Below are 27,403 nucleotides of genomic sequence, written 5' to 3'. Positions count from 1 at the left end.
CTCGTTAAAATTCCCACCAAGTAGATCAATATACTGTTGAGAGTGGTGTAAGATAAACCCTCAGATCGAAGGTAACCTTAATTCACCATCTAGCAGAAAGACTCATTGGTATGAAACACATTCTCACATACAATTAGTCGTTTTATTAGGTACACTTATTTTAAAGCTCTTGATGGGCAAATTGTAAACAGGCAGAAAATTGACATGAGCCCGATGCATTGGCACAGAAGAAAGTTACTGGTTCATTTGCCTGAAGCGGTGCAGCCACTTCAAAAAGACAGATTTTTGTTGTTGTTTTCTTTCCGCTGTGCTCTAGTTTTTCATTCAGGCATTTTAATTTCTCTCATTTCCCTTCTGTGTGTTTTCTTCTCACACTACCATGGTACGTGCTTTTATGTGCTGGGAGGGTGTTTACTTATGATAATTAGAACGAGCTGGCATCTATTTTCCATTTAACATTCGATTAACAAATACACGTAAACTGATGTCGACCTTTCTGAAAATGGTATTTAATTATTTTCATGAAACTAATTCATGGAAAAAAAGCATCAATGTTTTTTTTCATGAATTCAAAAAGTGGTTTGATCCAGAAACAGTACATTGTTTCTATCAATGCTGAGTAAAAACCCATGTTTTAATTGTAACACATCAACAAGCCTTTTTGTAAGACACCAATGCCTATAAAGAATGTCTGGGCAAATGTTGATACTCATGAATAGGACTCCGTGATGTCATGACCAAACACCGCACAGAAAAATGAACATGCAACGCAGCCAATGACATTTTAGCATTAAAGACTCTGTAAGAATATGGGAGAAACACATGTTGATTAAATACTGTTTGCCAACTAAGTTAATAAATCCAAAATGGATCATTACTTACACTGCAAAAAGTAGACCAACCTCGGGTGAAAGAAGAGTCAACTTATTTATATTTTGATGTCCCGTAAGTGAATAATCGGGATGACACAGCTAGTTAAAAATACGGAAAAGGCGACTACTATCACTTTGCATTGCAGATGGGGAACCAAAAAAAATCTCCTTTCTTGAGCTGTGCTCCAACACACATGGAGAATAGCTATGGGCTTACCTTGTGTGTGGGTTCTCAACTAATGAGATAACCTCCTTAACAGGTCGTGCCAATCACTGGTCAGCCATTATTGGCGCATCCCACTCGAAGAACTATGTGCTGTGGGAATATGGAGGCTTGGCCAGTGATGGGGTCAGACAGGTAGCTGAGATTGGATCGCCTGTCAAAATGGAAGAGGAGATCAGACAAAAGGTAAGACAAACATATTGAGACACCTGCTCATTACACAGACATACAAAAAGCACTCTGCCAAGAATAATTGATACAAATGCTGCATTTGCATCTTTCCTCACACCAAATTCATTCAAGCAACTCTTCACATAACGGTGATATCATAAAATTCAGCATAATTTCTTGAAAGGAATTTTCATTTTAGGAGAACTTGTCTGAGGCCGAAGTTGTTGATTAGTAATTTGTGTCCTAGTATTCATATATACTTTATGTACAAACTTTTCACATTGTAGGTGCAGGAGAAGCTATTGATTTTTTTTGTCCTGAACCTGCTGTATTCAATCAGTGTGGCACTGTTGTCCAGACTAGTTAGATCATTCAAGTTTCTCTGCTATTCTTAACCAACTCCAGTGGGTGCCGGAGGGAATACATTTGATGAAATGTCTTTTGAATATTACAAAAGTGTTGATTTGACATAAGTGTTTGCGAATTGGACAGCCGTTGATAAAATTCATGACTAGACATCTTCGTATTGGACGTAACAAGGACTGGCATCCCCCCCCCCCAATGGGGCTCAAGGACCACTTTCAGAGTTGAGGTCCACATGCATTTAGATAGCAATCTGCAAATCTTGTATTCTCTGCCTTCTTGTGTTTTTATTATCTCCACAAATAACATGTTATGTTCCTTCTCCTTTCCCTGCTCTCCACGGCTGTCTCTCCCACCCAGTCCTAAAATAGCTGGTGCTGGCAAAGCAGATGGTCCCACAGAGTGCTTATTGTTGGCTAATATTGAAGACCTGAAGTCACAGCAGATAATGAGAGCACAATGTGAGCAACGGGGTTTCTGCCATTGCTGACTTCTGGCTGCTCTTTATTTTATTTTTCAAATCATCTAAAGCGAGCGATTTGGCGCTAGATGTAAATGAGCTCACTGGGTGCTTGGAATTTGACATAATCTGGCCAGTTTGTTTGATGTGACCCTTTTGGCTGTGTGGTTTGGTCACCTATTTCTAAAAGTCCTGCACAAAGTATTGCTGGGGTAGTCAGGAGAAATGTCTCTATTGTATGAATGCAGGTTGATGATCCGTGAAAATCTTGATTGGTTCGATACTTGAGAATTGAGTGTTATTATTCAGAACCTTGGAGCCATTGCATAATCAACCATTTTCAATACTGTTTTATTTCAGTGATTGACGTACTCGTGTGAATAATTTTAAATTTTAATGCAGTTGGTTCTGATTAAAAATATTCAAATGTTCACTAGTTAATCAATAGTTCTTATTTCATTATTAATTATTTTTTAGGACAAATTTTTACTTTTACGTGACCCATATTATTCTACACGATATCCACTCCCACTACAATTATTAGACACTGACGAAAAAAGGTGGACTGAATTTACCCATTTTTTTTATTTTGTCCAGTGGTTGGACAAAATAATATCACTAAAACTGTTGTAGAATGTCTGGCGACCGTTTTGCAAACATTTGTCATCTTGAACGAACCCTGACCTGAACGCAACATCGGCTGCCTTCGAAAACACTGGCAGTTCTTTTGCCACTCAGTAATACAGCGCCTTCAAGGATTAATAGCATTCGAGACAGATGTTTCTCTGTCTTCGACAGTAAAATACAAATGAGATACATGAATGATATCCTGTTTTTAGATTTCACTTTACAAAAGACAATTTTCCGAAGTGCAACAATCCTATTTTCAGCGTATGAGCTTGGTGCAATCATTTCAAACATATACTATAATGTGATGGCGTGGTAATACATATAAAATTGCATGCCTGCACCCTCTTTAAGGTAGCCTACCCATCACTTTCTCTGCAATCCAAGTGAGCAATCATGCCTCTGTACTGCGATATCCACTGAACATAGCAGGCAGACCATTGTGGCTTCAATTTAATTCATGGCAGGTTTCCACCAGAGAGGCTAGCCACATTTGAATTTATCTAATACGTCTCATCGTCAGTAATGTATGTCAAATGGATACCTGACGGTAGAATGCATGTAGTCACATAACTAGTGGATTTACATATGGGGGAGGGGTTGTGATGTTTTTAATTGTTCCCAGATTACAAATCTCCCTAAACATGCATTATTGTTCAAATACTCTAATCAGAAGACTTGGCAGCGGTGAGATTGCCTGGGTCCGTCGCTGTCATACTCCCTTTCATGTCTGAGACGATTTGTAAATGCAAGCAGTCATTACAGGAGCTCGCTGGGTCTGTAATGAGAAGTCTAATGAGACTCTCTCCAAAGACCAGACACCCGGGCCAAGACCTCATGTGGACTATGAAATCTCCCATTTCCTCTCGCAGCATGGGAATTTTTTTTCTTGAGTAATTGGAAAATACAGATTGATTCCTCAATTTAGGCCAGTTCTAAAAGACTGGGACCCAAAACACAAACTGCAGAACAACAACAGAAATAGCAGATCTGTGTCGCTGAATACTTCTATTAGGGACTTTGTGTCTGTTCTGTCATGGGAGCATATTGTTACAGCTCAATGTAAACAATGTACACATTCTGGACTCAAGTCAAACACAATTAAGTCTTTTGACAACCTGATTTGTTTGAACTAATGGAAACATAAATAATTAAATATTTTTTTAAAGAGTACATGCAATGTTTTAAGTACAATACCAGTTTAAATAAAATTTCATCATACTATTCAAGTGTGAATGAGAATAACTCATTTCAAACTGTAACAGGTTTGTTAACTGGGGGGGAGGGGGATGGATATGTCGTAGGATTGTCCAAAATAGAGCCTCAGCACGGCCTTATATGTGTCCTTCATGTTGCTATGAATCCAGTCCTGTGAGAGCGTTTGTTCCCCTTGCTGGACTCGTCATGTGGTGCTGGTATTTTGGGAGAGCAGCTCTGAGGTTACAGCGGTTGAAATCTTCTGCTGCAGTAAACATGACGTTTATCAATGACGCCATGCAGTCGAGCTAGCGCTATATTCTTTATATAAATAGCTGACATGAACACAGTACTAAACTCTCGGTAAATAAATTGGTCAGCAATTTAGCATCAGCAAGAGATGTCAGTCGAGTAGTATTTAGTAGTATTTAGTATCACCCGAATGTCTGCACAACATCTGTTGTTGACGAAAAATTAGACTCGGCCACCTTTGTTTTTGCTGACATACGTAACTGCGCGGTCTACGTGGTAGATGGAGTGCATTAAAAAATGGATGGCCAAGTCTGACGTTTTGGTATTTATCCAGGTTTCTGTAAAAATCAGAGCACAGCATCCCTTGATTTCATGTTAGGTGGTAATCCTGGCTCTCGGCTAGGCAGCGGTGATTGCATGGCTCTAGCCTTCAGCCGAGCATGTAGGCCACCTCTCTTGATGCCGTTTTCATGGCCGCCTTAAGTATCAGCCGGTCCCAACAAAAATGGTGCTTGTGCTTAAAATGATGTAATTATTATTATTATGATGATGATGATGATGATGATGATGATTAAACCATTCTTCCATTAATGTTGTTGGGCAGACCAGTTTTTGGTAAGAAGAACAACTGTCCTGCTATTTGCCACTTCAAAAGAATCCCAGATTATGTTTGGCTAAATCTGAAACTTGCTAGACTTTCAACCTTCAGCGCCTTGTTCGCATCTAGCAAAGATGTAAAGAATTATTTCGCAGTTCATCAACCAGAAATAACATAAAAAAGCCTCCTTTGAGCCCTTAACTGTCAGTGAGATGATGTTTATGTTTTATTTGTGCTGGTGCACTGATGGTATAGTTTCACAAGAGCACTAAAATGTGTATCCCTTGCGTATTATATCTCTCCTATGTGCACAAACAATGGTGATATTATACAGGTACTTACTCTTTTCTCACCTTTAAGGAGACTAAACTAAGTGTGAGTAACTTGACTTACAATGTTGTGAAGTCCTGTTATATCCCTGTGCGTTAATAATAAAATAGTAGCCAGGGACATAAATAGAATATATCCATTTCTATGCATACAAAATTATATACGTTTGAGTTGTGCTTGTAGTCAAAGTGCAACGTTGTATTATCAATGACACGAGATGGCTCTTTGAAGTTCCACAATGGTTCAAAAAAGGAATGGAATCATTGTATTTCAGATGGGAGTCTCCTGTGCTAACTTGCTTCATGAGCCCTGCAGATATTCCTGTTTGGTATACCAAAGTACTCCAAAAGCCCATGTGCATGCTTTGGATCCCAAGACGGTCATTATAATCGCTCAAATCGAGCAGTGCAGCCAGAGGCGAGTACAATTTGAAATGGATGAGTGAGCCAACATGTGCATTGTTGGCACAGTTAACATTCACACGTGAATGTTTTTTTATGGAGCACAATAAATGATTCCCTTATTCCGTCATAGGTACCCAGTGGTAGCTATATTAAAGTGAGTCCAGGGTCCAGAAAATTTACGAGGACATATGACTATGTCATGAACAGTGCTTTTGTCGACTTTTGCATTGTTTTGATTGAATTTAATTTTGTTTCATATTATGTCTTACTGTCCTGCGTACCATACTCATGTCTTGTGAGCGGGTTTGGGTTTTGCCTCTACCTGTTCTTGTCAGCCCTGTTCCTTGTGTCAACCAATCAAAAACCTAAAGTTGATATCAAACTAAACACGTGCATTTAACTCTCCTTACTCATATTGAAATGTTATTAGTATTTTACATATAATACATTTATAAATACACTCAATATCAAAACAAAAATGTGGTGGAAGATAGTGGCAGGATCTACTTTATTGCCGCAATGTTGGCAACATAGGCATATGCTGTAAATGAATGAGGTGAGATGAAAGAAATAATTACCGCATGTCATTTCCAACCCATCTGCTAGGAACTCTGCTCACTGCTTAACATACATTTGGTGTGTTCAGCACTAATTGCAGTGTAATAAAATGGTCGGTTTGAAAGCTGTTGCAGCAGCAACCCGAGTACAGGCAGATAGAGATCTCAGATTAGACACACTGATTCTGCAGGACGGGCTACTTAAATATGGAGGGGATGTGTTCTGAATATTTGTCAGATCTTTATAAGATCAAGGCCAACTAAACACAATAAACCTTCATTATAAATCTCTGTGATCTTTTATTCATGAGCTAGACCTGATAAATCTGTTTCCCGTAATGACCGGGCTTGTTATCTTGTCCTTATATGTAAATGAGACCATGGCCATGTCTCCTTCCACCCTATGACACCACTTCAATGAGTATTTTGTAATTTGGATGGAGCTTGAAGTCATAATCCAAAGTACCTGTTGGTATTTTATGTTGTCAATTTTGAGCTCACTGACCACAAAGTTACGTAGACCTCCACCACATGATCCAGTCTATCCAGGGTATATCAAATATGTCTTTAATTTTATATAAATAAGTCTGGGTGGGACAAAGCGGTACAGAAAATGGATGGATGGATGAATGGATGGATTTTGTTTTATATGTGTAAGACTATATGTTGAGGATGTTAAAATGTTACTGATAACATTGACATTTCATGTTTAGTTGACAATGGTTGACCATTTAAAGCTGGACCAAATTAATTCACCAACCATTACTTACTATAGGAAATAAGATTTAGAACCTTGAAGTAAATCCTGATTGGATGTTACACTGTTGAGGTATTTTAGGTATGTTTTTCTTTTATTTCACTTCTCACATTGCAATTTAACAAAATTTCCATCAAATTATTGTTAGAATTGGCACATATGATAAAAATGTACGCTATCGTGATTGTTCATTTTTCATTCAAAATATCCTGTAGATGTGCATATCATTAAGGGTTTCCGAGAGAATATCTGTGGTTGCGCATATGTTTATGCAAAGTAATGTATTCCTGTTTATGTTACGCATATTCTGTCTTCAAGGTAACTCAGAGTTTATGTCTCAAGTGAGTTTAAGACTAATTAAACTATTATGTATTCTGGTGCATAGTGCTGGAGATTACTTTCCGCAAAGGGCATCCTGTATGTGATACATACATGGAATAACATAGTAAGGTTCAGTCTGAATTGGCAGGAATTGCTTTTTGCTGCCCCATATATAGTCACTGACCATCGATCTCCTCATGGAACAAGGATTGTGGAAGATAGAAAGGAAGTTATTAAATTGGAGGAAAGGCACAGAGAGTGGCAGACAGTTTAAACTGGGTCATTAAAGGCCGTTTGCTCAAGTCTTCTGTAATGATACCTCACTGCCCTGGGCCTGCCAGTCCGTGTGTGTGTGTGTGTGTGTGTGTCCAAGGCCTCAGGTTGTCAACTTCCATCTATGTGTGCCAGGCAGCACGACAGACATCCAGACTGCACTTCAAGGCTCAGCGATCACCACTGAGGTTGACCACGCTCAGAAAATCAATCCCCAACTCTCCCAAAACGTAGCGGCCGCTTACAAACCGGCCTACTTCAAGCTCCGCCGATTCCCTTTGCTCTCAGGAAACGTTCTACCGTTCTCTCGAGCGAAATCGCTGGGATGAGAGCTTTACTCAATTCAACTGCAGCCAGTTCTGTAGAGGAACATGAGGGAAAGTCAGTGGAGATTTAATTAACACCTGAAGGCTGTGCAAACCTTTGCGCGAGGCACTGATAACAGCCAGCTTGCATCCCCTTAAAATTTTGCACCAATTGGCTGTCTATTAAAAGGAGACTGTGCTGCGACAGACGAATCTGCGATGCTTGAACAGACCTTTGATCACAACATCAGAGGAGCTTCATCTTATCCAGAGAAAAGACATCTTTAGCCCAAGCTGGACCTTAGCTTATAGGCAGAAAACATCCAATAATTCCGTATAATTGTGTTATCCGTAGGGATATTTGACCAGTTTGGATAAGTGCTCTGCTATCTAGGGGCCGTGCCAAATGCTTTTAGTTTAGTAGTTGTCCTGCCAATTGCACACAAATCAGCGGAGTTGTTTACTACTTGCCTTTGGGGACAACTGAGCGTCTTTTTATATGTTCAACCACAAGAGAGACTGGATGTCAAGTCTTTTTTTTTTGTAATAATCCATTAGTTCGGGGCTTATTTGCTTAGCACAGTGCTCCAAGGTAATAAGATCTCCATATTAAGCGTCTCAACGAACAGTGGTATTTGCATGGTAATTAGCACTAATGATCATTTTAGCATGGTGATTATTGGTGGATGTGCTGAGGTAAACCACAGCAGATATGAAAAAGCAAAAGGTCCAACTGCTTCTGTTTCACGTGTATGTTTTCCCACTTCTACTACACACTGCTCATTATACACTGTTAGTGGCAATGTATGGTAAACATAGAAATTCATATTTTTAAGAAGAGGGGATTATTTTGGTAACAGTGGTTCCTTAAGATACACATTGACCATGTTTGTGACTCTAAAAACGTGTGTATCAAATCATTGTTCCCAATTGAAATGGAAGGAAATGCCGTTAATCCCTTCCAAAAAAAGAAAATAACAATCTTTGGCATTTTAGTTTTTTAAGGAGCGGTGTGCATGTCTACAATAAAGGATGATTCGATAGGTATATCGGATACATGAGGAAAAGATCTGCTTTGCTTTGAATTCAAACCTGATTCAAACTTTTTGTCACATCATTAGAAAAATAGCACTACAGTGTAGAACCTTTAAAACAAATAGAGTACCATATTTTCAGGACTATAAGGCGCACCTAAAAACCTAAAAAAATTTCAAAAGCCGACAGTGTGCCTCATAGTCCGGTGTGCCTTATATATGGACCAAATTCCGAAATTTAAACTGGCCCGAAGCATTGTGTCATGAAATCAATCATAAGTGACCCGCTGAAGACTATGAATCATGAATCAAAAAGACTATGGATCATTATTTTGTGATGACTAAGTAATTTGTTGCATCTGAAGTTGAAATAAAAAGATAAAATGGAGAATGATTTGATTTGGATGAAAAATCTGACATGATGCATTAATGGTGGGCCTTATAGTCCGGTGCACCATATATAAGGACAACGTTTTAAAATGGGCCATTCATTGAAGGTGCGCCTTATAGTCCGGAAAATACGGTACAAGTATATTAAAATAAAATGTAAACCGATTCACGGTTACGAGTCAAGATTTTATGCTGCAAACCAACATAGTATCTGTAATATTTTAATTTTTTTTATAGAGGACAAAGAGTATGTGCTTTTTGAGTATTTTTAAATCTGTCTACCAGTGTCTTTCAACCATTTGTGTTCACATAACTAATACTTATAGACTTGCAAAACCCCGACAATTGAGTTAAGGTTCTGTCACATCTCCAGTCCGCTCTGGCCCTGCTGGCCAGTTGACGTGCCCTCCGGCGCTAATCGGGGCTGATCGGGGGTGATTGGAGTTGATCGGCGCTGATTGCCACCACCTGCCTCGTGTTACGCACTTATTAGGGCATGTTTATAGACCCCGTACATCCGTCGGTACTGTTTTCTGCCTTGACAGACACACGCCTGCCACCCGTCCCTCCTCTGATACGCTGTGTAGCGGTACGCCTGGCCGGTTCGTTCGCTTGCTTTGTCCCTGCATCTTTGTATAATAGAAACACAAATCTGAGTGTTTGTTTAAGAGTCTGTACTTTTTTAAAGCAAGCAAATGTATCTGAGGATTCCTGCAAGTCCTGATTAATTAAAAATTGAACTGCTCAAGAGAAGTAACACATTCGATCCACCTACCCACTCTCACAAAAGGTGCCATTGCCGCTTGCAACAGATTTATTTTGTCGAAATGGCGGCCCGTTAAGTAGAAATAAGACAACCCATGAACACAGGTTGGACAATAAAATTCCATTCACCATTCAAAGATAAATCACAGCTCTTATTTACGCCCCAGACAAAGCAGCACAAAGAGGAAACAAACATTGCTGCATTCTTATGCGGTAGCCTTGGTTTTGAAATAGAAAAATTCACATGTGCTCATTGTTAGTTGATAAGAGGTGCATCTTTTTTTTTTTAACATTTCACACACCGAAAAACAGGCAACATTTGAAAAGGGGTAACATCTCTCATGAGTTCACAATGCGTTATGTTTTGGGATCTTTAAAACTTATAGTACTTGTCATGCACAAGTTCAAACTTGAAAAAAAAAAGCCTAAGGAGTTGCTGTACTGGATGTTGTTAACTTTTTATAGCTGATGTCATGTTATCTTCCTTAGACATCAGTTGAGTCTGATAGTATATGCATTTGCTAGCCCAACAGAACGTCATATTTCAATGTTTGAAGAAAATTTGAAATTCTCAGTGGGAAATGCTTTGATTTTCATTTCTGATCGACAAATGGCTTCTTTGTCACCCAAATGTAAAATTAGGCTATTACGTGTTAGTGTAATAAGCAGACATTATTAAACAAAATTAATACCACAAATCTGTTTTTGTGATTATGCTAGTTTGAATGTCGCCACTTGCCTAAAAGGGAATTACAATTGTTAAATCAAGCATTACAAATCAAAGTTCACTGCACTTATCAGGACTATTAGATGGAAATTAGTCATGCAATATGATTTTTTTGTGTCTCCTCTAACAAATGTGAGCAGATTTTAGCCCTGCACTTGATTCCGATCACAGTTTAAAAAGAAGAAATGTTTTGCATATGCATAACACCTCTTTTTTTTATGTACAGCACAAAACTCACTGGTTCAGCCAGCTTTTCTGTTGACATCCTTTCATAACAAAGTAAAGCACCACAGTGATACATTGAGTATATCATTAAAAAAAATAGCAAGCAGCACCGTTGAAACAGTGCACCAGGAACATACATAGTATTTGTGTCCTGGTGGGTATTTTTGCTTAGGACACCTATTACTTTCTATAAGAATGCTTTATGATTGTAGCATCAAATGCTGTTTTTGTATGACCACATAATATCCAGCAGGCCACATATGAGCTGTTTTGTTCCACATAAATCTAGCTAAAAAGGGTGTTGTTACATGTTTTTCTGCGGGTCTACCGGATGGACACAGGGCTTTCAGTAGGAGCTGAATGAACTAATTTCCATTTTCTTTTTGTCACGACAGTTTGATTAAAACCCATGACTGGCTTGACCACACATTGGTAAACAAAGGCAATATTTCCTAGCACTTGCAACATTTAGTCAATAAAACTAATCATGCTCTCATTCGGACTCTGCTTACCACTTGTCTTGTTAGTGATTTGTGTCTTCTGCAAATATAGCTTGGTGTTTTTCAATCACTACAGATTGGCCATGCTGCGTTGATAATGACCTAACCAGAGGCATATGCGTATTACAAAGCTTAATTGAGCAAATAAATAAATACATAAATAAATAAATACATACATACATACATACATACATACATACATACATACATAAATAAATAAATAACCCCACTGAAACATTTCTGGCTACACCCCTGATGTGGGTGCCACTGAAAACTACAAGTAGTACATTGCAAGTGATGGTATTGCATAAAGTGTACAATACACTGGACAATATCACATCAGAGATGGCTTTATGTACCCTTGAATGTAGCTTTTTTTGTAATGCTGATCCAAAAAAGTCTACTTTTTTTTCCAGCACATGATTTTGGAGATATTTTAGTATTTGACCTACAAGGTCAATACAGATTATACAATGCATTGCTATTTATAGCTAAGCCATTTCAGAAAAAAAATCCACCTGTTATTGAACCCAATATTCATTCATAATTAATACTAATTACATAACTATGTTACATAAATTGTTAACATTATCATCATTATGATCATTATTGTTATGAAAACTTGATATGATGGAGAAAAAAAACAAGGGCAGATTAGGAATCAGCAGAAAAAAATATCTAGAAAGTTTACTTGTATTTCTGACTGAAAAACTAAAAAATGTTGACCTAAAAAAGTATGGCAAAACTGCTAAACTTGCCCATGTCAATTGATTCAATCCAAATCTTAATATCACATGATTTACATTCATCCATATTTTGTGGGATTGGTTGAATTCCAAATTAAAATATTATATTGGTTCCACTGTGTCACTCATAAATGATGTTGTACACTATTCACATAGTCACTTTAAAATTGAGTGGACCAAGAAAAGTTGCAAAAGGTCAAAACATGTAAAGGGTTCACATCATCCTTCACATGTTTGAGATGAGTCTGTTTGCCTGCTAACTTTTTCTGATCCACTGAGACGCCTGAGACTGCATAAAGTGCTTTGCATCAGTGACACACACGCACACATGCAAGCTCAGAATGACTTGTAATGTGGAACACGTTGCGAAGGCCATTAATGCACAAGCATGCATGTAATCCGCCTTTGAGTCAATAAAGAATTCAGGTGCAGTGAAGACAAATCACACCCATGGAAATTTACACAAGCACTGCTTTAAAAAAAAATAGATATAACTTGAACATTTGAAACTGCAGAGAAAAAATGCCAGGCAAATAAAATGAGGCTTCAGACTTAAGAAAAAGCAAGCCCTTCTCACTGCTCTCAAACACTGTGGATGTGCCGAACCCCCTCTCCATTGAAGACTCAAATAGCACATATCTTTCCCTCCATGATTGAGTGTGAAAATAGTTCTGCTTCAAAGCTTTTGTGGCTGTCATATATCTCACCAGGTTATCGCTGGCCTGTCCATTGTGCGATGAGTGGCGCTCGCCCCCTCGCTCCTGAACTTAAATAATAATGCTATGCTTTTCTGCAAATTGCGACACCCCGGGAAGATGCATTTGTCGAGCTAGCTAACTGCGTATTGTAGAGAGACAAGTAATCATAGTTTCATAACAATTGCGCTGGATGACCGAAAGAGTTATACATGCTGGACATCTGAAAAAAAAAAAAAAAATAGGAAAAAGGAAATAGTAAAAGAAAGGTTTTCTGCTGTATCACCACATTTGAGTATTATCTAGCCCTCAGTCTTTGGACATTCAGCCATTATCTTCAAACCTAAAACAAAAATCACATTTATATTACAGTTTTTTAATTTATTTTCCCTAGTCCATTATGCATGAGAGAACGAACACCTGCACACTGTCGTTTTTAGCTTCCATTTACCTCCATATTTTTGCCAATGTTTCACTAAACCCCTTTTTATAAATGTATGCCCTCCAAGTGACGAGTATCGAGATAATGATCCTGGCTGAATCACACACATAAAACTACCCTGTTAAGGTCTCAGCTGGACTCCAGTCAGTCATAAATGTATTAGCCAGATGTAAAAGCTGTCACAGCCGTGCCAGATGCTCAGAGTAATGGTTCTCAGTTTGATCTTGTTCTGAATCCTACATTGAGTTGTTTTAAAGTAACCTACTCAAAACAAGAGTGAGACTCAAAACGGCTCCCTGTTGGGTTACTGAACAACCACCTTTATTTCTGTGTGTGCATGATATCAGCCCTGCCTTAACTTGGTCTTGAAATTTGCAATGGGAGAATAGGACATCACGAACTATGCCTTGATTGAAAATGGTATTTACTGTATATGAAATCCACCACAGATGTTTAATGTAAAAAAATGATGATTTATTACCAGCGTTTTCGGGTTCCATTCGATTGGAGTAAAAAGATAAAGTGGCTTCGTTTTTCAGCCCATGATGTAATGTTTGGCTAAGATGTTGTGAAAAGTGGTTATCTTAAAATATGCAGCTTTGCAACTCCCAATTTAGAATAACGCTTCATATTATATATTTAGATGAATTATTGAATATGCATGGTGTTCTAATAACAAATGCTCTTGCATTACTTTGACAAGCATTTTTTTTATTGCAGAAATTAATGTGAGCGTATACCCAGTGCAGATAGAAAATGTGCTTCTGTCTAACAATGATCCATGCAAATAGCAGATACAAAATAATTGATTTTATTGATTTATTTATTTTTGTTTTTGTAAAGGAAGCACAGAGAAATAATGGTTAGGATGTGTTTCTCGCAGTCAGAGGATCTGCGATCCAGGTCTTCAGGTACTTTTTCCTCCCACATCCCCAAAACTTGCTTCTTTGATAAAGTAAAGATTGTAATTTTATCTAATTTATTTGCTTTGTGATGCGTTCAGGAAAGAAAAGACCAGATGCATATTTTCACAAGTCTAATCTACGCTGTATAAGCAACATTTAAATTACATCACATTTTAATTTAGTGCTGCGAAATTACAAAATCTATCCCTTAACAATTCTTTGGCATTAAACTTGCTGTAAAGACAGAGCTTCTATCGTAGAAAATGCAACCAAGCGATATATTGACTTGGCTCTATATTAAATTGACAAAAGCAGCGCTGATAATTAAACTCATACAGCATGAAGCGCTGGGGACATCACTATAGGCCTCTGTCAGCAGTGCGGCCAGCTTACTTATAATCATTGAAATTGTGTGAAATCCTGTCTTTTACACAAGAAGGGGAAGACATGCAAGGTTTAAATAATACAAATAGTAAAAATCCAGACGCCAAAGAGCCTAAATGATGAATATAAACTGTTTTCTGTTTAATCATATGTAAGGTAGATATTTTGGTAGCTGCATCATTATAGGGTCAGTAGACAAATTTGAATTATAAATCTGAAAATGCCCTCAGTGGGATAAGGTAAGATAAAGATCTCTCTTTGGAAAATTGTTTACCTTCATTCATTTGAAATTTGCCATATCAGCGTGCTTCACATCTGCCTTCAAATTGACAAAGGCAGCATCACTTTCAACCATGCCTTTAACTATAATGACAAATGTACAATATATCACAGCTATGTTTATCAGCACGGGGCAGAACCCTATTGTTTTCATGTTGGAAGGTAATGCTTTTAGTCTATGCCTGCTATTTGAGCTCAAATATTTTTTTATGAAGCAGCCTTAATGATGTAGAAACATAATAAAAGCCTAAAGTGGTTGTGAAAGGCTTGCCTGCAGTTGGGTCATCAAAGCACATTTAATGAAGAGAATTTTTTATTCTTATTATTACTTTTACTCTTAATTGAAAATCCTAAGCATTACTAAGGGAATCAACTTTAGGAATATTCAGATTCCGTCAATTCCAGATGTTTACGACTTGACAGAATAAAAGACAATGTTGTTTTTTTTTAATTGCCACCAGTTTCTTGGGATTAGTTTTAGTAAAAACAACAAAGTCAGTAATACTTGTTAAAATGGGCAATGTGATCAGAGGCTTTACTGTCTGTGCAAGAGAGGTAATGATGTGTTGTATGGAGACAGTCATTAAATCCATAAATCTGCATGATACAAGTCATTAAACTTCATGTCAAAGTTATGTCAAGTAGTAGAAGCACTTTATGATAATATATTACACACACACACACAAACACACACACACACGAATCGTGTCATTTATAATACTGTGGACATACTTGTGGGAGTCCATATAATCGAGCAGTGAGCTTTTTCTATTTTTTTCCCGATTGAGCTGGGTGATGAATATTTTGTTAAATGTTGTGAGTGAACATGACAAAATATTTTTTTTTGTAAAAAGCTACATGTTGACCTGAATAAAATCATGACATGAAATCAGTCCTTTTTTAGTGATTGAATCTCCTCTTGACATTTCAGCTTATTGCGCAACAGGCCAGTCGAGGAGTATCATTGTCATCAAGGCTTTTGATGTGTCCACTCATATCCACTCAGTGTTTTTTATGTGCGACCTGGTTCTTGCTCAAATATTATCTTGTGCAGCACAATTATTATCTTTGCTACTGTTAAATTAATCTTACCCCCCAAAAAGCAGTTCTTTCATGATACCTCCCTTTAGTTGATTTTCTTTTAAACTATTCAAAGTTCACGTTTTAATCAAACTAGTTTGTTTCACCATTTGGTGTAGTTTGTAAAGTCAAGTATTAACACAACAAACACATTTGGGTTTGACCCAAATCATTGTTTCACAGTAACTCTAACGCTTTTACCTTATAGTGGGAAATTAAATCAAACTGACAAATAAACAAGCTGACCTGACACGCCATGTTAACAATTTCATAAAAGTTTCTGATGAAGCCAATTGAGTACGAGCCAATAGAAAGTCTTTGGAAAAGGGCAGGCACCTTGTAAAATTGGTGAGGCAAAATACGATTCACTCAAGTAGTGGATATAAAGATGAAAAACAATCATCCCAAAGAATCAGTCGACACAAAATGGTTAGCAACCATGAGCATCCTAATGATAAACCCTGTGCTAAACTGTGCCTGTAGCTGATGGTGCAAAAATCACAACATCAATTTATAGCTTTCGTGACATCACCTCCCTCTAGTCTCACTAAATTCACTTTTCTCACAGGAGTAGTGGGCCTTCAGTAAAACCCTTGAATTTGAAATAGGATTAGTCTTCCATGCTTGCTGCAACCTGTCAGATTTATTGCAGTGGAATTCAATAAATCAGAACATTAGCCATTCTGGTGATGTAATATTTTTTTCATTAGGATTTTATTTCAACTTTAGTCCACAACAACTGACTGTAATAGTTTTGTATTATTAATACATCACATTGATTCAATTTAAACATTCAGCAGAGAAAGCAGACTGGTTCAACAGTGTGTTTCCTTTCTTTTTCAGGGTGATGATGTCCTGACCGTCATCAAGATGAAAGCGCAATGGCCTGCTTGGCAGCCTCTTAATGTGTAAGTATCTTGTGTCATTTACACTTCTGCACCAAATAGACGGATCCGTTCATGCTGTCTCAAGATACTCATTTGCCCCTCAAGAGGGTGCAGTGAGCCACAATAGCGTGAAAGAGTCATATTATTACCAGAGGGCTGGGCTATGATGTGGTGGCGCCATGAAACTAACAACCTCTCTTGAGCTTTTCGCCTAAAGATAGTGAGTCGAACGGTAGAGAGAGTTGTTAAGACTAGCCACCCTGCAGAAGTAATTGGTCAGTGCACTTTTGAAACGGCTTCCTGCTGTTGAGGTTGTCAAAGAGCGAAACGACACTTGCCTCATTCATCTAATGATGATGGAAGACGTTGCTATAGAGAGAATGGCTCATTCAGACAGTCGACTATTGAGGTGGTAAAAGAAACTATAGATGCAGTGTCCCTTTCAAGGACTCTGGACAGAGGAAAGCATAGAATTGAACTACAATCTTTCAATTTCTATATGTCCACTTCTGAATCGTTCCGGAACTCATTTGGACTAAACTCAGTTTGTCGTATCTTGTTTTAGTAGGCTATAGTCACGGATGTATACTTGGCTTTAAAGAATAGGTTTCTGGAGTTAAGTGAGACCTCGACAAATTTTGCAAGACCCCAAAGGATTACTACTTGGCGTGTGTTTGGATTATTTTGTGCCTACCTTGCAGAATTTAACCAAAAAATGGATCACTATATAATCTGTGATCACAAGATGTGCACACATCACGCAATGTCTCAATGTTCCTCACTGGCAGAAGTACTTTTGTTGACAGTTTTTTTGTTGAAATGTTATATCACAACATTGGTTCTTCTTATAAGACAGTTTTATTATGTTTATGTTTGAATACTACAACATTGTCGGACCACTACAGCGAAAAACATCGTACAATACGACCTATATTTTTTAAGCCAGTTAAGCATCTTCCAAGTTGGACCCAGTACTTGCTGATCAAGTACAAACCCATCCCCAAAACTGCCATCTACCGCATTCTTCCAGGGTTCATTAGCCCCTAAAGCTATTTAATCTCTTATTCATGAGAAAAACAAGATGCTTGTTGGCTCAGCGTGCAAAGAACTTCAATGGTAACAACCTGTGCGATGTTGTTTACTACCCGAGCAAAAAGGGCGATGACTTTAATCTCCATAGCCAGGAATAGAAGTCAGGATATCCACCAGGAATAATTAGCTTACTCCTTGCTGTATATACAGACAATACATTGTTGCATTATGAGATTGCGTCCAGAAACAATAATGGGCGTGAGCATGACAGGGGACGGAGACAAGAAAAATGTGTCTTTTACTCAGACAATGGCAAGATACGCTTGCAAAGCCCCATGACATTATATCATCTTTGTGATATTGATGCATTGTTTTTTTTAATGTATTTTTAATGGCTAGGTGCTGTAAAATATAAAATTCACATGAATACAATACACTCTGATGTAGATGTGCTTTGATTGGAAGGATAAAGTGTTGACAGAGATTATGATGAAAAATCCAACTTTGCAATTCAAGGAGGGTCATTCCCAATGACCCATGGCGTACTAAAAAGTCACTGCTGAATAATCAGCAGAGATTGAAATGAACTTCAGTTTGCTGACAGTGTTGAAATACAATGAGAATTTTATTCAAATCATGACATTTGAATTTCTTTCCATGTACAACTTTTTTTGTTAGTCTCACATTGAGCTTCTTGAATAATCAAGTTTGGAGCACAGAGGAAGCTGAAATGAACCTGCGGGAAAGTGCACCATCCCTCTTTCACCTCCAAGCGACAAAATGATGAAACATCTTCGCCTCAATTTTTACTTGTGCAAATTGATAACCTCTGCAGGGCGCAGCAAGTATTCCGTGAATTCTCGGATGACAAAAGTGGTTTACTGAGGTAGTCTACGGTGATTAACGCCCTCCTCGTGTGCAACCAGCCTGGCTCTGTCTCTCCTTTGCTGTCAGTGACTTCTTATGGAGCCCAGGTGGTGTGGAAGATAAATGTCAAAGTTCCTGTACTTGCTGAGAAAAGTGTAGACTCAGGTTGCATGTTCCCAGGGGATGAAGGCTGTTCCTTGCCTTCTGGGGCCATCATTAACAAGAGTTCTCAAGGAGAAGACTGAGTGCACTAAAGTCAAATTCATTAATACTAAAATGAAAGGTGAGAAAAAGTGATGACTTGTTAAGTGTCTATATGACACTGAGTATTGTTTCACGTCTAATTTGTACATCCTTTTAAGTAGTTGAGCTGCCAGTCAGAGATTAAGAGACAAGCAGATATTTTTCCCATCTTGATGTTCAGACATACAACAATACAATGCTACTGGTGTGTTCTGTCTCAGCATTTACTGATTGACAGAGGTAGGAGTAAGTGTCAAGTTGTAACCTTCAAGTCTCAAGCAAGTCACAAGTTATTTGGGGGGGATCAAGTTGACTCATTCAATAATTTCTCGGTTAATGCAAGTCGTAAGTCAAGTCTGGAAATCTTGCTCAGCCACAACTGGAATGATTGAGAAAAATAATCTCTAAAAGTCTCTAAAAGTTCAATAAACATCTATAAATTCAATCAACAACTTAAGTGCATGATATAAATGTCTGTAAATATAGGAATACCCAAATCCTAATTTCTCTTTTTTTTTTTTTTGCTCCAGGCGAGCTGCACCATCCGCCGAGTTCTCTGTTGACCGAACCCGTCACCTCATGTCCTTCTTGACCATGCTAGGACCCAGTCCCGACTGGAACGTGGGTCTATCTGCAGAGGACTTGTGCACTAAAGAATGTGGATGGGTTCAAAAAGTCATCCAGGATCTCATCCCTTGGGATGCAGGCACTGACAGTGGGGTATCATATGAGGTCAGTGCACACGTATAATTGTCTTTAGGATATTTATGATACTGTGCAGCAAGACAATTTGATATACTCGTCTCTGATTTGGATTGTGATAGATATTTACAGGAATGACAGTCGGACATAACAAGGTTTGAGAGGGCAAGAACAGAGGGAAAAAAAGATAGAACAGAGCAAAAAGCAATAATAACTCAACATTAAAGTTATATAACAGCTGTGATGCTATGCAGGAGTTTCAATATTATGTGGACTGGGTAGGCAGCACTATACTCTATGAGGAAAGGGTGCAATGGGAAGCAAATAAGACGGGACAATAGAGGACACGAGAGTGGTAACAAGCCAGGCGGTTCAAAGTGGAGGTGGCTATGCAATGCAATTTGAGTGTAAATTAAAGGACAGTCCAGGAAAGTAATATAATCATGCGGGCTGCGATAGCAATTAGAAAGTGGCCCCACATCAAGTGACTAAATCCCATAGGCATGTGCATATTTCAGAAAATATGTACATGCCTATGGGATTTCGTGGCAACATCGTCACACAAGCATATCAGTCATTGGAGGGCAAGAAAACAAACAGCTACCACCTACGAGAAGGAAACGAGTCTGGACTTTGTGTTTTGTGTCACACCCAGCCAATGAGAATGAGCCTGGCCTAAGAGGTCACGCTCGTGTGACTTGACTTCCCATCTCCCACCCTATTAGTATGATCACCGGGTTACTTGATTAGAAATTGGGGTCACTGCACTGTTATTCGTGTAGCCCACAGTGCAGTGTTGTGCATCAAAATTAGAGGGCATGTGAGGCCGGAAGGCTCACCAGTGACCTTCAGCCTGCCCCGACAGTACAAACCACATACCCCCCTCAAAGCATGTTCTAACCTAAATGCATGTGGTGTTTTAAAAGGAATGGGGTAATATTTCGGGCCGTTTTAGTCACAACAGCTTAATTTTGTCGATCCCCTGAATGTTAGTTCTCGTTTATTCCAAGCTTATTTTCAACTCAACTCACCCAAACTGCATTTCCTGTTCATAGATTTTCAATATTGAAGTGCTAACTATTCACCTTTTTTAAATCAAATCCTCCCACACTGAAGCATCCAGATCGGTATTCTCATTTGCTGTGCTCAAGGGCACACACTCATTATGCCGAAAGCATGACATAATGCAGCGTTCAAGTTGAAAGTGATCGACCTGGCCGGTGAAAAAAGGTTACGGTGTCCTTGCTCGGGAGTTTGGAGAAAACAAATCAATGATAGTTTTTGTCTTCTCTCGTAATTTTCAGTGTATAATATGTGCACCTTATAAACCTGTGTGGTCAATAGAACACATTTTAGGACAATTGTATTTTACTTCCACCAGCAGTAGAATGGAATACAGATTACCAACAAAGTAAGGACAGAGGAACAAAACATTAAATTTGCTGAAGATCCAGATGCCCTATCCTATCATTTTGAAAGATCTGACCCATCAAATATATTATTACCACAGATAGGACACTAGTGTTTGCCCTTTATGGCCTCTACTTTCAATTGAGTGCGCTTGTTTCACAGGATTTCAGACCTTATCAAAGCACAGATGTCACAAAAACTTGCCTTCTCTACTTCTTCCCCCCAAATAACCCTCCTCTCCCTCTCTTAGAAGCATTGTGACCTTGTCATTACATCTCTTCCTCTCCGTGCCTATTTCTGACTATCATTGCCTGCCTCACTTCTCCATATATGCTCTGCCAATCTGCAACAAATCAAGCTTAATCATCTGCCATCAAAGAACTGACAAGGACGTCTTCCTGTCCTGCCATTTACTGGATGCTTTATGTCAACACTAAGAGATTTATTTATATGTGTAGACCAAATTCTGATTCCATGTTTGAAATCCTTGTTTATTTTTTTTCATTAGTCTCCCAACAAACCCACCGTTCCTGAAGATAAAATCCGTCCTCTGACCAGTCTGGACCATCCTCAGAGCCCTTTCTATGACCCTGAAGGAGGAGCCATCAGTCCTGTTGCTAGAGTCATCGTGGAACGTATTGCCAGAAAGGTTGGTTGGCATGCTAGTCACATGCCTGCACTCAACATAACAAAACAGCGATATGATGCCAAACATGATGCAAGCGGTGAATTTCAGATGTACCTCACAGTTTTATTTTATTACCCAAACCTAATGCACCATCCCGCTCTGGCTAAAAACAAATTAGAAAATACATCAAAATAAAATTGGCTTCTTTTTATTTTACATTTTGCACCATCAAAGTGGTGAGGATGACGTGTTATGTGTTGCACTGGACAAAAAAACAAATTGAAACTTGGACATTTGTAAGACCATTGCACCAATTGAAAAGAAAAAAAAAATGGTGAAAGAAATTTCGAACGGAAAATATATACCATGGTGCCTGTGTGATAAGTCAGTTTGATTTTGTATCTTGGACAATGTGTTTCTATTCCCCTTACATTTATATTTTCTTATACTAAAGATAAAGATCAATGTGATTCTGCTGCCGCAGTAACAAATCCCCAGAAAAGCTTTGTGGCTTCTGGTGGTACCAAATAAACCTATGACAAACAAAACCGAAACATCAATACCTGCGGGGTATTGCCTGGCTGGCACAACCTTTGTACAAGCGAGTCACTGAGGTGAAATAATCTTAAATATCTGATATTTGGGTGGTTCACTCGCCTGACTCACCTTCTGTGCAAGCAGTGTGCTTTCAGTTCCCACTGAGTAATGGTGTGAATGTGAATGGTTGTCTCTCTCTACGTGTGCTCTGTGAGAGATTGGTGACCAGTTCAACTGGATAATGTAGATAACGGATGAATTGAATGGAAGAATAAAAGCACTTGAGTGGCATCTAGAGGCAGGTTTGGGGATTTTGTATCAATTTCTTATCTAACCTTAGTTCATCTTTCCTCCTAACAAGTCTGCTATATTCACTTTATCTGCCCTGCTTCTCATCATAGACCAGGTTAGAGTAAACAATTTGGAAAAAAAGAGTATTCTGTTTAAATCCACAGGGTGAGCAATGCAACATTGTGCCAGACAACGTGGATGACATTGTGGCGGATATCGCCCAAGAGGAGAAAGATGAAGGTCTGTATCCAAACCATCTCTCGTTTACAGTAAAAGCATTGCTTTTGTAATGGGGGCTTATGTCTCCAACATTATTTCACTCCAAGCAGACGACACCCCCGAGACCTGCATCTACTCCAACTGGTCTCCGTGGTCAGCCTGCAGCTCAGCGACATGTGAAAAGGGCAAGCGGATGAGGCAGAGGATGCTCAAGGCCCAGCTGGATCTCAGCGTTCCCTGTCCACACACGCAGGATTTTGAACCTTGCATGGGCCCGGGATGCAGTGACGAGGGCACGTATATGACAATTCAAGGTCACAAAGGACCAAAAAAAAAAAAAAAAAAAAAAAGAAGCTTTAGATGATGTCATCATTCCAGACATTCAGTCTGAAGGATGACACCTGCCTACGCTGCTTTACAACCACTTAGATGTCTCACTCATTTTTATTGAGCGTTATAGATTATTGCTTTCTTTTTACAGTTTACAAAGTGAAGGGTTACAACCATAATTTATTAGTGTGGTGCTATACATAACGTCAGACATAAATTAGAAAGAACCTGTTCTTTCTATGGGAAGCTTTTAAATGTATAGCTGGCTCAGTTAAAGAGACTTTTAAATGTGCTTTTTCAAATTGATTTCTTTCCAAAGTTTGTTCTCTTTGCAAAGTATAATTTCACTTTCCGTCTTTAGATGCATCCACCTGTATGATGTCAGAATGGATCACCTGGTCTCCATGTAGCGTGTCATGTGGGCAGGGCAGACGTTCCCGGGAACGTTACGTAAAGCAATTCCCAGATGTCGGCTCAGTCTGCAATCTGACTACTGAGGAGACTGAAGATTGTGTTGTCAACGAAGAATGCAGTAAGAGCAAAACCTGCCTTTGTTATCATCATATAAGTCATTTTTAACTCATTTTCTCTGCTTCTCCTCAGCTCCCAGCAGCTGCCTGGTAACCGAATGGGGGGAATGGGATGCCTGCAGTGCCACTTGTGGTCTGGGTATGAAGAGAAGGGAGCGCATGGTAAAGATGCCTCCTGCTGATGGTTCCATTTGTGGAGCTGAGGTTCTTGAAGTGGAGAAGTGCATGATGCCAGAATGTCGTAAGTAAATGAGCAAAGCATTACGAATAAGGCAGCGGTACTCAAAATGATTTACACGTAGCTCTCAAAGTACCAACTTAATGTTCATCATTAGCAGCATAGCAAGCTGAAGTGTTCATCCAAAATGAGGCAAAGGCTTTTTCTTATTTCATTTTTTATTAATAAGTAAATAATAATTAAATATGTGCATCCATCCTCACATATTTTCATTTTATTAGTTTATATCAATATTTCATATATTATATGAATATACATACTATGTATATATACACCATATATAATATTTCATGCTGGTGTAGTGATGTATGATTTCGTCCCACCATATCTTTTTTTAAAGATAAAATATGTTTTCCCGTGTAAAGATACAATTCCCTGCATGCTGACTACGTGGTCTGACTGGAGCGATTGCAGCGTCACGTGTGGGAAAGGCCTACGAACACGTCAGCGGATGCTCAAATCGCCTGTTGAGCTAGGGGACTGCACGGAAGAGTTGGATCAGGTGGAGAAGTGCATGCTACCGGAATGTCGTAAGTTGTCAATATTTGACATGTCAGTACATTATACACTCACTTGGCACTCAAACTTTAGTGCACTCAAGAGCAAAAAAGTACAATACATTTAAAGTTCTGCTCTTACTGCTTTTACTTGCGAATATGAGATTACAGTCTAATCTCGTCTGCCAGCCATCAGAGCTGATCTTTGATGCTGTCCCACCTCCATTTTAAACTTCTCTGTCACTTCCACATCAAAACACCTCACCACTGATCTGCTTCTCTCATATGTCCTGTACTATTCCGAAATAGTACTTATCTGCCACTCCAGATTCAGTATCATAGCTCCTCTTCACGTATCCTGTCATAGCCTACAAAGACACGATTCAGCTCCTGCTGATCCTGAATTCCTCCATCAACACCTTGAAAGCAAAATTATTGCTCTTTTCAAGCAGGATCAAGGCTAGTCCTTTCTACCAGTCACAGTTTCAGGTTTCTCAACTATCAGGGATAGCCTCGCTGTTAGCTGTGTTTTAAAAGTATTTCATTTTAAATGCTTTTTTTTTTTTTTCACTTGTCAGCCATAGACTGTGTCATGTCCGACTGGAGCGAGTGGTCCGAGTGCAACAAGTCCTGCGGCAAAGGCCACACCATCAGGACTCGCACAGTGACGTTGGAGCCTCAGTTTGGAGGGGACCATTGTCCTGAAAGCATCCAGAGGAAGAAGTGTAAGATAAGGAAGTGCACCAGAGGAGGACAAGGGAACAGCGAGGAGAAGAAACGACGCAGGGAGCAGCGAGAAAAAAGGAGGAGTAGCAAACAGGGCAGAACTGAGGTCACTGCTGAGCATCCAGGTTGGGCTCTTTTTATTTCATTGTCATTTAATCAATCATCGTGTTACCAACAATAGATGTATTATTGTATTCATATCTTTAAATGACAGATAACATCTATTCAACAAACTTCTTTCTGTCAATTGTCAAAGGATGTAAAATGCGGCCGTGGTCAAATTGGACGGAATGTACCAAAGTGTGCGGTGGAGGAATTCAAGAACGGCTCATGACTGTGAAGCAAAGGTTCAAGACTGCACAATTGTCCAGCTGCAAGGACAGGAAGGAGATCCGAGCTTGCAACGTGCATCCCTGCTAGAAAGGAGAACGTGGGAACAAGACCCGGGAATTGTATGTTGTCACACAATGGCCCAGTGCACTTTATTTAGGGCTCTGATGGCACTCTTTTGTCATTTACTACACGTCGACGATAATACAAGTAAAATTCTGTTCATTTTACTGATTCTGACTGGGGGGCAATGAGAGGGGTTGGAATTTGAAGGCGTAATCATGCCCTCTGCTGTTCACTCAGGACCTTTTCCTGAGGCGTTACAATTCTAGCAGTTTTGTTTTCATTCCATCGTCCCACTGAAAACTAACAGAAATTTGAAGGCAGCATTAGTGTCTTATTTTTTGTTTTCAAGTTATCATCGGGAGATAAGCATGAAGATCAGCCACTTATAACAAGGCTGATTCTTCTGTGCTGTAGCTCTGATAGACTTTTGCAAAATTACTGTAAATGTGTTGTGGTACACGATGTCTTGGAACTACTCCAAATTGATTTAATAAGTAAATAACTATGATTTCTTGTGGTATTCTTAGCAATGCACAATAGTAATTTAAAGCACATGTGCCAAGCTGTCCCAATGTTTTTCACTGCCTTCTGTTGTTGTTTTAGTGTTTTAGGAATTTTTACTCAAAAGTCTTGTACAGTAGATGCACCACATTTGGAATGGATATTATTTAACATTCATAAAGATCTTTTGTTTGCTGTGGATTTTTTTTTTTTTTAAAGATTGTCTTAAGACTATCACCAAAGTGTTGGGTAGATGTTTTTCAAATGTTTTCCTTCCCCCTTTTTCTCTCTGTTTCCCCTCTAACATTATTTTGGAATAACATTACCTTTACAATAAATGTAAATGTGACAACTTGTCAAATGGATCTGTAGTTTTATTCGGAATGCTTAACATTTAAAATTGTGTATGTGCTTTAAAAGTATTGGATGTACCCTCACAGAATTTAACTCAGTAATCGTCAAACGATTTTACATTTGCGATACTTTTAGCATCACACACACAAAAAAATCTTATACTAACTGTATGTAAGTATTGGAAGTTAAATATATCTAATAAGCATGTTGCTGTATTTCTCTTGTTCAACCACAAGGTGTCACTGAGAAATAGTTTATTATTTCAAGAGTATTAGTCTGTATAATGATAATGGAATGTACATGCAATTGGTAACTATTTTATAATTATCAATTGGTTGTTATGGGCTGGAAAGATCCTGCAAATCAACTGCCTCATCAGTGACTGTGAAGGCTATTTAGACATGCAAAAATATAAAAATCAATTCAGTAACCTCATCCGCCTAGGATGAAGGACTATTGTCACCTAAAAAATGTAATGTCTTTCTTCCACGTGTGAAATGCTGAACACCACCTCCCCCCACTTCCTTCTTGTCCCTCCTCTTCAAGGCGTAATAGCTGGGGGGCAGGGATGGTGTCATGCATTCTTCAATGTGGGGATTCAGGGTGAAATTTTCGATCCATCGCAATGCCAATCCTGTTTCCATGCCAACACCAGCATACATGTGAAGCCTACACATTCCACAGGATTTGGAAACATCAAGGGTGAATTATTACAGCCGTGATTGAGCTACTAAAACACACACTGCTGGAGGAATTGAAACAAAAAGAAAGCCTTTTGTGAGGTTAGTTTTAGGGAGTCATCCGGTTGGAATTTCCTCTTTCGCTCTTGTTTGAAGCTGCAGCTTCAAACCGAAAATAATCTCATTGATGACTTCATCCAAAAAATACACAAACTACAATTAGCTTTATGCAAAGATAATTATCAAACTTTACCACCGCATCTTTTTAGAGTGCTTACAGAAGAACCAAATGGCTCCTGAACTCAATTCAGAATTTAACCAATCATTTGACCATTTATTAGAAGTTTGAAGAAGAAAAATCTCTCCACATATATCAATAGAACTTTAAATAATCCATTCTGGTCATCATTATACTTTGTAGAATTTCTTTTATATGGCAAATGCTTCGCTTGT

General features: G+C 38.7%; 1 protein-coding gene across 2 annotated transcripts in view; it reads left to right on the top strand.

Annotated features, from left to right (window-relative positions):
* spon1a (spondin 1a) overlaps positions 1 to 26,208 on the top strand; it is a 38,313-nt gene extending 12,105 nt beyond the window's left edge. The window contains exons 6-16 of one of the 2 annotated variants that reach the window (XM_085908366.1): positions 1,133 to 1,281; positions 16,726 to 16,790; positions 19,442 to 19,643; positions 21,532 to 21,672; positions 22,644 to 22,719; positions 22,809 to 22,991; positions 23,390 to 23,560; positions 23,632 to 23,799; positions 24,162 to 24,326; positions 24,872 to 25,144; positions 25,276 to 26,208. In XM_085908366.1, the coding sequence (XP_085764492.1) occupies positions 1,133 to 1,281; positions 16,726 to 16,790; positions 19,442 to 19,643; positions 21,532 to 21,672; positions 22,644 to 22,719; positions 22,809 to 22,991; positions 23,390 to 23,560; positions 23,632 to 23,799; positions 24,162 to 24,326; positions 24,872 to 25,144; positions 25,276 to 25,439 (1,757 nt within the window). In that variant the 3' untranslated portion in view covers positions 25,440 to 26,208. Of the gene's footprint in view, positions 1 to 1,132; positions 1,282 to 16,725; positions 16,791 to 19,441; positions 19,644 to 21,531; positions 21,673 to 22,643; positions 22,720 to 22,805; positions 22,992 to 23,389; positions 23,561 to 23,631; positions 23,800 to 24,161; positions 24,327 to 24,871; positions 25,145 to 25,275 lie in introns of both variants that reach the window. The other variant, XM_085908367.1, reaches the window with a different exon arrangement.
* Positions 26,209 to 27,403: the final 1,195 nt, after the last annotated feature.

The sequence above is a fragment of the Syngnathus leptorhynchus genome, chromosome 3 (genome assembly GCF_054491065.1).
Source record: "Syngnathus leptorhynchus isolate UIUO chromosome 3, UIUO_Slep, whole genome shotgun sequence".
NCBI classification, from domain to species: domain Eukaryota; kingdom Metazoa; phylum Chordata; class Actinopteri; order Syngnathiformes; family Syngnathidae; genus Syngnathus; species Syngnathus leptorhynchus.
This window is presented reverse-complemented; position numbering and strand designations above follow the sequence as displayed.